Source organism: Podarcis raffonei, chromosome 15 (assembly GCF_027172205.1).
Source record: "Podarcis raffonei isolate rPodRaf1 chromosome 15, rPodRaf1.pri, whole genome shotgun sequence".
NCBI lineage: Eukaryota > Metazoa > Chordata > Lepidosauria > Squamata > Lacertidae > Podarcis > Podarcis raffonei.
The window spans coordinates 9598019-9611174 of NC_070616.1; the positions used below are offsets into that span (position 1 = coordinate 9598019).

The following is a 13156-nucleotide window of genomic DNA, read 5'->3' on the forward strand; positions in this document are numbered from 1 at the left end:
CTGGCCTTTGAGCATGATCAGAATTTGAGAGAAGGCATTTTGTCACCTTTTGCAGAATCAGACAGAGCTGGGATTCATGTTGAAAAGCATTGTTTATTTCATTTCATTGACTGTATTGCCTACTCTGTCACGTCGCACAAAGTGGCTAGGATGCAGCGCTTTTGTGACCGTGCAGAGAATGGAGACTATGATAATGCTATGAGGAGGGGTGGAATCTGAGGCTATTTAAAAGGGCTGTTGAAAGCCTCTCCCTAAATCTGTTCTGGGCCCCCACTCCTGGGCTGACCTGTGCCAACCCATGCCAACCCAAACCATATCTGGCCAGAATTGATTTGTGTTGGGAACTCCAATGCTGGTCCTACTCAGAGTAGACCCACTGAAGTTAATAGACCTGATGAACTTAGATTCCTTACCTTCAGTGGGTCTATTTGGAGTAGAACCTACTTGAACACAACTCACTGTTTTCTTACTGTGCAATGTATGCATTGATCAATCCAGTCTAACTCACACAATTCATTGGCTAAGTAGTCAGCCTGATCAACCCTCTAAATTCTGACAGCATCCACAATAGGAAATGTGAAGAAAAAATGGTTTGGAAAAGGAAAATACTTATCTGAGACAGGACAATTCAGAAGAGGAAAATTGAACTTTAGGATTTCCCTTCACATTCGTTTCAGTTCCAGGTGATGCTTCCTAATGTTTGCTAGCCTTTTTTTTTATTCCAGCCTTTTATGTTATTTTCTAGGAATTCCCTTTGGCAGCCATCAGAGGACCCCAGTGCCGCTGCGGCTTCCCAACAATTCATTTCCCGTTACGCAACAGCTCAGACAGCTTATTCTGTAACAGGTTGCAAAATGGCAGCAGCACGGCTGAAGAGCCAAAGAGGGGGGACTTTCTCTTTGTCTATCAAACTCCTGTCCAAGGTAAGAGAGACGTTGAATATGTATAATATCAATAACTATGTGCAGAGAAGTGCTATGCATCTTATACCCTAAGCAATGAGGCAAGACACTTGCTGTTGGGTTAAGTACTGCCATAATTTTATTAATGCATAACAGGAGAAATCTGCAGTGAATACTGCAAGCTGTTCCAGGACATTGGATGAGGGTGAGCAGCCTTGCAACCGCCCACCGTTGCCTAGGATAGTGTGTCTGGCAGTGCCCTGAGTCAACGGACTCAGCTAAGCAGCTGCAAATAAAACATTTTAAATGTGTTGTAAAGTGCAATATGCAAATAGGACACTAGATGGCGACAGTGAGCTATGCAAAATTCAATGTATTTTTTTAAAAAAAAATTAAAATTTTATTTTCACAGCGTTTTTTTTTATATGTGTGTAGATTCCACCTAGCATTTAGGAATGGGGAAGAAATTCAATTCAGTTTGCGTTTAAAGGTAAACCTACCCAATTCTCACTTTCTGAAATGTCACACGAACTCTCTGAAATGCACTCATCTTTTGAAATTTGCTCTTCTCCAGATTTTTCAATGCCATTCTCCAACTAAGTAATGTATACAAAAATGCAGAGACCAAATTCAAAATTATTACCAAAAGTTCAGCTTGCCTCATGCTGGACTGACATCTGGAACATTGTTATATTAGAGAAATTTACAGGGAAGGCCACAGTCATCAATGGTGTATCAAAGACAGACAAATCTGAAGCAATATGGTAGGATCTTATATCCTGTATTAATGAAAACCACTTGCAGCAGCACAACTTACTGCTTCTCTTTCTGTATGGAACTTGTGAATGACACCACGCGCGCACGCACACACACAAACAAACACACACACACACACACACACACACACTCATCTGTATTATTACATTTTCTCCTGCACAATGAAATTGGCAACATCCCTTTGTTTTTGTGTGTATTTGTTGAGTAGTGGTCTTTTTCTTTGCAACTGTTTTTCTATATATAAGGTAAAGGTAAAGGTACCCCTGCCCGTACGGGCCAGTTGTGTCCGAATCTAGGGTTGTGCGCCCATCTCACTTAAGAGGCTGGGGGCCAGCGCTGTCCGAAGACACTTCCGGATCACGTGGCCAGCGTGACAAGCTGCATCTGGCGAGCCAGCGCAGCACACGGAAACGCTGTTTACCTTCCCGCTAGTAAGCGGTCCCTATTTATCTACTTGCACCCAGGGGTGCTTTCGAACTGCTAGGTTGGCAGGCGCTGGGACCGAGCAACAGGAGTGCACCCCGCCATGGGGATTCGAACCGCCGACCTAACGATCGGCAAGTCCTAGGCGCTGAGGTTTTACCCACAGCGCCACCCGCGTCCTTTTCTATATAGACAAAACCAATAAAAAAAGACTCTAAAAAATGCACAAACTGATGTAAAGTGTGCATTAAACAACTATAAGCCCAGACTGGACCTTAGCAGTCTACCTTCAAGAGAGGAGAAGCCTCTTTACAGGGGGTTGTATCGAGCTTAGTTCCATTAAAGTCATGGATCTAAGTCATGTGTATTCATTTCAATGGTTCTACCCTGAGGAGGCCTAGCATTGCATACAACCTGGGCTCATTGTCTGCTTCAACAACAGAATGGGGGAGACTGGTTCTACTAGATCTTCTGGGCTGGAGTCCTTAGAGCTAGAGGCAACCTCCTCAGGCCAGAAAGTGCTGGCTGTTGCTGTTCCAGAGGTTCTGGAGCAGTGAGGTGTTCTGGGGGCTGGTTCGGGAGCCAGGCCCTCAAAATCCATGGATCATCCTCTGAGGAGGCCTGTACTTTTAAACCATGACCAGAAATCAGGAGACATCCTGAGGAGAAATATTGGAAAAATTTCAAGGGAGACCAAAAGAGAGTCAATAAGACTACTGAAATGTATTAAAGCTGTTCTACACTTCCCTTAACTATTCACAATGAACTGACATTGATTTTGACTGGGATGATATGGCACAGGGAAATCCATCTCTCTCTTTCTCTCTCATCTTGTGGTAATGCAGAATATATCCACTGCACTTGCAATATTGATCTGCCCTTAAGGGAGAAAAAAATTGCAATACAGATAGGCAAGACCAGCATTGAGAAATAAGAGTCAGGGAGTATATATTCAAACATGTCTGATTTGGATCTTTTCCTGGAGAAACCGCTAGCACAGACAAGTCTTAAGTAGATAATTAAGAGACAAACATTAAGCGTGTCCAAATCTATCTTGCTGGTAGGCAGAAAATCCTTTGTTTTATGGTGATAGAAAAGCTTAGCTGGAATTCTAGGGCTGGAGGGGATGAAATTATTATGCCATCCAACCCCCTGTTCCAAAAGCAAGACCACGAGCCTCAATAGATCAAGCTGTGCAGTCTTAACCACAACGCACCCCAAGCAGATAGTTGATCCTTTGTTAAATTAAATAAAATAAACTCACAGAGAAAATACTTAATGCAAAAGAGCCAAGTCACATATATTGTTGTGGTTGTTTTAAAAAAAGGCTTGCAGGGCAAATATGTTAATTCAATAGTCATCTACTGTAGTGGAAGGTAAAACTAACAAAAGTGACAAGCCAATCTGACCAGGGTTATCAAGAGATGAGTACAAAAGGTACTCTGAAATCTTTTTCTTTCTTTCTTTCTTTCTTTCTTTCTTTCTTTCTTTCTTTCTTTCTTTCTTTCTCTCTCTCTCTCTCTCTCTCTCTCTCTCTCTCTCTCTTTCTCTTTCTCTCTTTCAAAAACGAGCAAGTTTCTAGTCTTCCTAGAAGAAAAGATATGAAGCCAAATGTCCTATGCAACTTTTCAGAGATGAAACCAACCTGCTACTCCAACCTTTCATTGACTTTAGCCAATGAGTGAAGTCAGAACTGTAATTAAAAAATGATTTATTTGGATGCTGGGTGATAAGAATCCTTTTGGTCCTAAATAGCTGCTGTTCTCCCCTCTCCTTTAGTGCAACTTCTATTCCTGTGAAGCTGCATTTGTTTGGGGCAGAGGGCAGGAAACATTTTCAGCAGGGGGCTGGTCCACTTTCCCTCAGACCTTGTGGGGGGCCGGACTATATTTTTTCAGGGGGGAAATGAACAAATTCCTATGCCCCACAAATAACCCAGAGATGCATTTTAAATAAAAGGACACATTCTACTCATGTAAAAACACGCTGATTCTCAGACTGTCCATGGGCCAGATTTAGAAGGCAATTGGACCAGATCCGGCCCCTGGACCTTAGTTTGCCTACCCATGGCTTAGTGTGTCTGTTGTTTATCAAGCTTAACTGGTTTTTATTTGTGTTTTGCTGTAAAATATCAGGAGTTGAATGCAGCTATCAAAGCATGGAGGGAGTGATATGCCTACCTTCCTGGCCTTATGTCTCTCTGTGTCTTTTTCCTTAGTGACTCATCACTTCTCTTTGACTATGAGTCTTGCATTACACACACACACATGCACGCACCCCCCCCCCACAATTTTTATTGTTTTTTTAACAAATACAAATGCAACTATAAAACACTTATCCAACAGTACAGATAAGTGTACTGTCGCTAGACATACACATACTTTCAACATTCAAACATATTACTTGACGTAACCCCTCCACTGAGAATATTGAGTTGTTGATGTAACAAGGCCCTGATTTGGGCCATCAACATAGTTAAAGAAAGGGGTCCATGTTTCTTGGAAGGTGTCTCTAATTTACAGATATCTGTATCTGAAGGTATCTGAAGAAGTGTGCATGCACACGAAAGCTCATACCAAGAACTAACTTAGTTGGTCTTTAAGGTGCTACTGGAAGGAAAAAAAATTTTTGTTTTGACTATGGCAGACCAACACGGCTACCTTTCTGTAATTTACAGATGTTCATTTTTATTTTTGCCAGCTTTACTCTAAAATTTCAAGGATGTAGCAGTAGAATGTAAAAACTGAAATATTAACTAGCCTTCTGTGTGTATGTGTGTGTGTGTGTTTAGGGAAGTAAAGTATGTGGGTGTGCTTGGTTATTGCTATTATGCTCAACTTATGGGGCAATTAATTGATTTCCCACCCACGGGGGGGGGGAATTGTGGCTTCTTCAGGGTAAACTATTGTTGCTGATATGCATACTTAAATCGGCATCTGCATCTGCAAGAATCAAACAAAAGAGGGGTCAGGTATGAGATATTAATGGCCACACAAGAGTTGATCTTAGAATATATAGCTTGCTTTTTTAGAATTTAAATCTTGAATTTATCAAAGTGCAACCATGTGAAAAATAATTGTTGTAAATTGTTGTCATTTTGTGTGTGTATTTGTTAGGGGGGGAGATTACTTTGCTAACAATGAAATGCCATCTGTATCTGGTTGTAGACACCCGCTGCACTGACCGGATGTTTCTCCCCACCAAATCCAAAGCTTTTGTGGCATTGTCAAGCTTCCCTGGAGCTGGCAACACTTGGGCTCGTCATTTGATAGAACACGCTACAGGATTCTACACCGGGAGCTACTATTTTGATGGAACCCTATATAATAAAGGTAGGCTATTGAGCTGTGCCCGTCTTTCTTGTTTGTTTGTTTGTTTTTAAGAACAAGCACACTGCCAGCTTTGGGCCCTGAGTGTTTTTGTCTAAAAGTGGGTTCACTGAACAGGGGGAGGAAAGGGGTGTGTGCCACATTAGATCAGAGCAATGTAGTAGTAGGATTCATGATAGGGGTGGGTAGGAAGAAGAAGAAGAAGAGGAGGAGGAGTTTGGATTTGGTATCCCGCTTTATCACTACCCGGAGGAGTCTCAAAGCAGCTAATGTTCTCCTTTCCCTTCCTCCCCCACAACAAACACTCTGTGAGGTGAGTGGGGCTGAGAGACTTGAGCTAGTGTGACTAGCTCAAGGTCACCCAGCAGCTGCATGGGGAGGAGTGGGGAAGCGAACTTGGTTCACCAGATTATGAGTCTACTGCTCTTAACCACTACACCACACTGGCTCTGTGTGTAGAGGTTACCAGAAGGTGAGGGAGAAGGGGGGGGGGAGGGAAAAGGGGAGTGTACCAAGGATACAAAAAGACAGACAGGAGCTCATGGGCAAGTTGGGGAGAGAAGGGTCCCAAACAAGGAAATAGTGGAAGTGTACCAAAGAGGGAATTGCTGGTAGGGCCATGACAAAACTGTAATGGTTGGCCTGCTTACAGTGTTTAAGATATATATTATTGTGTTTAGATCATATCTATCTATATGTTTCTATCTATCTATTTATCTATCCACACAAACACACACTTTATATACATACACACAGGTTTTAAAGGGGAAAAGGATCACTGGAGAAGCAGGAGAACTATTTGTGTCAAAACTCACGAGAGTGGCCAAAAAGAAATTGAAATGTTTGATTCGGCCATCTTATTGATACGGAATCCATACAAGTCGCTGGTGGCAGAATTCAACCGGAAGTGTGCAGGCCATCTTGGGTATGCCACAGATCGCAACTGGAAAAGCAAAGGTAAGTGAACTCTAAGCCATTACTTTCTGACTTCATGTCAGAGAGAGATTTAAGGAAACATGCTGCACTCCTGTTTTCTTTATTTGTCAAAATAATAGACTGTTTCAAAGCATAAAGCCATCAAAGTAGCATATAAGAGAAAAAAACACCCAGTTCTAAAACAAACAAACAGTAACATAGTCACTGAATTGTACAGAGTTGGAAGGAACATCATTTCAAGGACGCTAATTCTAAAAAAACAATAAAACAGTTTATGTAGGTATATAACTGATACTCCATAAATGACTAGGTTTCTCAGGGAAAGAATTCTTAAACCAAAGCATCTTCAGTAGGTATCTAAACACCATGATTTCAGGTGTGTGTTTCATATCAGCTAGCAATTGATTCCATAGAGTTGGAGCTGCTGCACTAAAAGCTCAGTTTCCAGTACAAGCTCAGCACACATCTGGGGCATGTGGGATGCTCAGCAGTGCCACTTCTGAGAGATATAGTTGCTGGGCAATGATATATGGGTGAGGTGGTTCTTTAGATACCCTGGTCCCAAGTGAATATTTCTTTGTGTTGGAGGAACGTCTACCACTGTTTTTTTCAAGCAGAAAAGTTCCTTGTTCTGCCTCTGGCATCACCACTTGTAAGGATCAGGGCTGCATCTGCACCATACACCTAAAGCGTTATGATAACCCTCTAAGAGTCATGGCTTCCCCCCAAAGAATCCTTTGGAACTGCTGAGAGTTGTTAGGAGACAGAACTGCAATTCCCCAAATGGTTTAACAACCAATCCTTCCTGCCAGGGAACACTGGGAATTGTAGCTCTGTGAGGAGCTTAGGGCTCTCCTAACAAACTCTAGGTACCCTTAATGAACTACAGTTCCCAACATTCTTTTTTTTAATATATAACTTTTTATTGATTTTCCAACATAAATTGAGACACATCACAACTCACAATACATAGACAAACAAACATATAAACACGTATAACTTCATAACCTCTTTTTCTTGAGCCAAATTTCAACGACTTCCCCATGCCTCCCTTTTCTGCATCCCTGTTTCAAACTTTTTCAGCAACCCCTAATCTCAATTACTTATAATTCACTTTCTTTAATCCTTTTTCTCTTACCCAATCATTTACTGCTGCAAATCTGTTTTGCATTACCCATGACATTTTAGCACTCATTAATTTTACAACAGTTCTTAAGATAAAGTTTAAATTTCTTCCAGTCTTCTTCCACCGTCTCTTTTCCTTGGTCACGGATTCTGCCCGCAGTTCCCAACATTCTTTAGGGGAAGCCATGACCGTTTAAAGTGGTGTGATAGTGGTATAATGTATAGGTAAATTAGGTCCAGTCGTGGCTGACTCTGGGGTTGCGGTGCTCATCTCGTTTTATTGGCCAAGGAAGCCGGCGTACAGCTTCCGGGTCATGTGGCCAGCATGACTAAGCGAACCAGAGCAGCGCATGGAAATGCTGTTTACCTTCCCGCCGGAGCGGTACCTATTTATCTACTTGCACTTTGACATGCTTTCGAACTGCTAGGTTGGCAGGAGCAGGGACCGAGCAACGGGAGCTCACCCCGTCGCGGGGATTCGAACCGCTGACCTTCTGATCGGCAAGCCCTAGGCTCTGTGGTTTAACCCACAGTGCCACCCATGTCCCAGTGGTATAATGTATTAAGCATTAAATGTGCAGATTGGGCCTAAGTGAACTAACACTTTTCAGAAGAGAGCTTTCCAAGAAAAAAAGACTCTTCACCTCCTCTCCCTCATGAATTTTCAAGCAACCTTCCCCTCAATTTTGCCACACACAAATAGCACTAACAGAAAGGGGCTATCTGCTTCCGATATCATTTTAAAGCAGCCTTCCTTTGCCATCCTTTTTCTATTTGGGTTTGAAAAGAGATAAGTCGATATCATTATTTTGTCTTTCACTTTGCAGAGTGGCCAGATTTTGTAAACAGCTATGCCTCCTGGTGGGCTTCCCATGTGTTGGACTGGCTCAAATATGGCAAACGTCTCCTCGTCATCCACTACGAAGACTTGAAACAGGCTCTGCTCCCTAATCTGAAAGAAATGGTCAGATTCCTGAACATCACAGTGACGGAGGACCGCCTGCTCTGTGTTGAGAACAACCGAGATGGGAACTTCAAGCGGTCAGGAGCCAGGCAGAAGGGATTTGACCCATTCACAGAGGAGATGAAAAACATGATCAATAAATACATTATGATGGTGGACAAAGCCCTGAGAGAGAGAAACTTTATCGGGCTTCCAAAAGAGTATTTGCCCAGATGATGTCATATGACCAGCTAGCTACATTAAAAAAAAAAAAAAGAGATCCTAATAATGAATTTTTTAAAAAGGCCAGAATTTTATAGCAGTAAAAAGGCAAGATTTGCACAGGGTCTGCTGATGAATGCAAATTCTTGAGACTTGGACGCTCTTCAGGGGTACTAAGTGCTACGAAAGGCGAGCAATGAAGGATGGAAATTGGGTTATAAACCAAGGCAAAAGACATTAGCGTCTCTGCCTCTGTGTGTCCTTTTCTCTATAAATGGCTACAAATTTTAACACTTGTGTGCACTGCTAATTATGGGAAATGTGTGTGAGGTGGGTTGGGGTGGGGAAGGCAGACAGTTCCTTTGTACCCCCCTAACTGCCTACTATCAGTACTTCTCAAGAGTAACTATAACTTTTATAACAATTTTGGCAATTCAAATGTGCAGGTTACCTCCTTGCTTTCTTTGTTTTAAACTCACCCTGATAAATATTTTTAGCTAAGTAGTTCGGGGGGGGGGGAGTTGTTTTCTCTGCCTTCTTCCTTTATTTATGAATTTTAAAAACTGGGTCTTTATCCTTCATGAAAAGGACATGTCTAGAGGGTTGTAATCTAGGCAATCTCAAATGGGGACATTCCCTCCTCAATATTTCTAATGAAGATTTCTAATGAAATTAAATTGGGAGCAATTATTCCTCTTGCTTTCCCACTGGAGATGGCTGAATGGATATCTATCTCCAACAAAATTCTACTCAGAGGAAACCCATTGATGTTAATGGGCCTAAGTTTGTCATTAAAAAAGAATCAACAGTGGGTCTACTTGGAACAAGACTCAGTCATTGGATGCAACCCAATTCATTTGAATTTCAAATTATGCATCTTGTTGGGTTTAGGGATTTTAGAGGGGAAAGGCGTAGAATTCTAGAATTTGGCAGTGGTGATGTTGCATTAATTTTTTAACTTGGGCGGAGTGCCTCTCAAATTTTAATTTCTAAAGAGAAATGGGAAAATCCAAAATTGAATTCAGTTTCATCAGATTTGTCAGATTTGTGGAAATCTTTCCTATAGCTCCAGCTTGCTCCAGCCCTGACAATCTCTTACCAGCATGCCTTTGATGAGCTCTGGCATGAAACGAGAGGCAACTATGCAATCGGAACAGGGTGGACTCTCATTCAACCAAAGGTTTTAAAGCAGAGATTGGGTGGCTGCCCATCTAGGTAGCTAGTGCAATGGATTCCCTGGATTGGCAGAGAGTTTAGACTGCATTCTCTTTGAGGTTCCTTCCCACACTATGATTGCAACAACAACATTGTTATGCCACTGTACATCCAGTGGTGGGGGGTGGGGCATCACAAGAGTGAAATGGAGCTCCTATGACAGGACAGATCAGGGACCACACAGTGTGCCTTGTGACACTGCTTAAAGTGCATACAATATTGTCTTACTTGCTAACCAAGAGGGAAATGCCAGCATCACAAGTGAAACATAAAATACATAAGGGTAATGTGGGGGTGAGTGGGAGACTGACATGTCTAACTTTCAACCACAGTGGTTTGGAGGAGGGATAAATAAATATAAGCAAAAACCACATGGAGGAATATGGATGCCTTTTTGTCTCACCCACGTCCGATTAATAAGAGCATTACTGAAAATTCATCTGATCCTATTTGTCTGTAATTTGGCATGTTTATTACCCAGGGACACATCTCTCATGTCAGCAGACTATCAAGGGTCCATCAAGTTGGAAATCCTGTTTCCCAGATGCCTCCAGGAAGCCCCCCAGGAGTCCTAGAAGCTTGGCTTGACCTCTGTCCAAATAAGCACACCATTTTCACTTTGTACACACACATATATACAGAAACACACTTGGGTGGGCATGACTTATTCTGGATCATCCAAATTAGTCTGAAGTGATTTTCAGTTCTGAAGTTTCCCATTAATTGACCATCATTGCTAGTAGGCATGTCACAGCAAGACTGCCAGGAGATGTTGCATAGCAGAATGTTATAAGTGGGATGGGACCTACCTCTTGCAAAGAAAATTGCAATGTGGCGCGCTCCTGCCCAGGATAGCCTATCTATTCCCCTTTGTAACCTGTTTCCCATGGTCAGTGAGAATACTGCATCCAAACAGGCCTTTCTTTGAGGCAGTTCCACACTCAATTCCACCATCACCCCAAATATCTGAAGAGGCAGGGAGTTGTTGGGAGTCCCTTGTTTCCCTCGCAGACCTACAATTCCCAGAGTGGTTTAACAACTCTCAGCACTACAGTTCCCATTATGTTTTGGGGAAAGCCATGACTGTCCGAGTGGTATGAGTGCTTTAGATGTATGGTCCTGGCAGCGATCTTCTGAGAGAGACAGAAGGCAATGCGGCCATAGAGAGAATTTGCACATAGCTGCCTATGCCCAGTGAGATAATGAACAAGGTCTTCAGAACTTGAGCAAATGGCTGCAGTATCAAAGTCCTCATAATCCTGGAGAAACCAACACTTAACACGTGCTCACCATATTCTCCTAACATCCTAATCAGAACATACCCCAGTTAGAAAATGGCTTATGTAAGCTTACTTTGTCATACAATTGGTTACAGGCTACAGTTGTTGGCTCATGATAGCATGCATTCCTCCCAATGAAAGGTATGAGGTGTCTTTGGCCAGCATAACTTTGCATTAGCACAATCCTTCAAAGATGCCCGGAGAGCAGGGATGTAAGAAGGCACTGTTTTCTATCCATCACATGCAACACTGTTTCCATGCTGCTGCAGTCTGCCTGTCCCCAAAACTACATTATTTGTAACACTCTGGCGAAATTACATAAGTTGTGTAATGACATTGCCATTACATTATTCCACGCTGTTTGTTGCAATGTGATGTGTGTGGCGAGGGGCATAATCAATTAGCTATCATTTGCAGACTGAAACCAATCACATTCACTGAATTGATTTCAGTTTCAGATATGAATGAATAAGCACTGGCAATTTCTCCTCCTGTTTTTGTTTTCATTCTCTGACACCTTTACTGAGAAGTCAACAAGTACAGAAGGTCTCTATGCTCTGATAATGAGGGAGACTTCTGGATTTCAGCTACATTGTGTTTATAATGCTAGAATCCTTGCAGACTTGTACTGTACAATAAAACCTCCTTCTCCTTTTCACCCATTAATGTAACAGTAACACAGTAGACTCACAGGTCTTCATCACAATGACACTACAGTAAAACTGTTCAGTCCATACAATCAAACTGGTGAATGATTTGATAGGATTACAACTGGTGTGTTCCTTTGTAAAGTACAATTCTTTCCACTCTAGCTGGAATATTGTGCAAGTCTATTCTTCAGAATTCTTTGTTCTATAAAGATTGGAATAAATGATAATGTCACTTACATTTTAGAGACAGTTAAGTCCCCGCTGCCTTAACACTCTGCTGTGGAGAGCATTTGTTTCCTTAGACATTTCCTTCCCTTCCCATTCATTTAAATGGGTTCCACTGTGCCTGTTTTATGGTTCTTTTTCATTCCTCTCTCTACTAAATTAAGTTCTGGATTTCGAAAAGAAATATCAATAGCACATAACATCTGAAATCATTTTCTGCAACCCAGAGAGAACAGCAGAGAGGAACAGCTTCGCCTGTCATTTCTGTCATGTTTTACATCCAGGTTCTGACTTTGAAAGCAACCTTAGATCCTAAATGTATGCTTTATTCATCATACTGGCTGGTGGTGTGGTGGAACTATAAGCATTGTTTTGAAAAGGTCAGCACAGAATTAGTCCTCCCCCACTTTACTGAAGAAAGTTGAGAAAGGTATCATTAATTAACCCAAAATATGAACAGGTATGTACACATTGATTCCATTAAGAAACTGACTGCTAGGTTTCACATTTCCTCAAGAGCGTTCTCTTTGCAGTCCCGGATAGGGGTTTGTAAATCCATACATTTCAATGTTATGTTCGCCCATATTTATTTCTGATGCAGAGTTTAGTTGATTACTGATAATACTTGTCAAGTGATTAAACAAAAACCAACAAATTCATACATTTGTGTAAAAGTAGAGATAGGTGACAGAACAGCCAAGGTGATGAGGAAGCTGAGTTGCATTTCAGACACAACAGAGACTCAGATGAAGTTTCTGGAAAACATCTTATGGTTCTGCTTTTATTGGCAGCACCAATTAAGATAGCTTTTGCAATTTGCTACAAAGAACCAACGAGACAAGCAAGGTGAGAAACAGGTGATTTCTAGGAGAGGAATAATGCTCTGAGAAAGAAGGAATGTGCTGTGAACTTTTAGGATATAGGCTGCAAATATTTTGAAGGAAGGAAGGATTGGATTATACCAAATGCTATTCAGATATGATGGATGGAACCAGTTATACACCTGATAAACTGTGAGACATATGACTAAGACTAAGAATGTGAGAAGAGCCCTGTTGGATTAGACCAAAAGCCTATTTATTACTGGGAAGCTCAGATCAGCTGGCGATTTGGCTTTTCTCTGTGCAAG

General features: G+C 41.8%; 1 protein-coding gene across 1 annotated transcript in view; it reads left to right on the forward strand.

Annotated features, from left to right (window-relative positions):
* WSCD1 (WSC domain containing 1) overlaps positions 1-8948 on the forward strand; it is a 40427-nt gene extending 31479 nt beyond the window's left edge. The window contains exons 6-9 of the mRNA XM_053366662.1: positions 746-923; positions 5270-5434; positions 6188-6388; positions 8320-8948. Coding sequence (XP_053222637.1) covers positions 746-923; positions 5270-5434; positions 6188-6388; positions 8320-8672 — 897 coding nt within the window. The 3' untranslated portion in view covers positions 8673-8948. The remainder of the gene's footprint in view (positions 1-745; positions 924-5269; positions 5435-6187; positions 6389-8319) is intronic.
* Positions 8949-13156: the final 4208 nt, after the last annotated feature.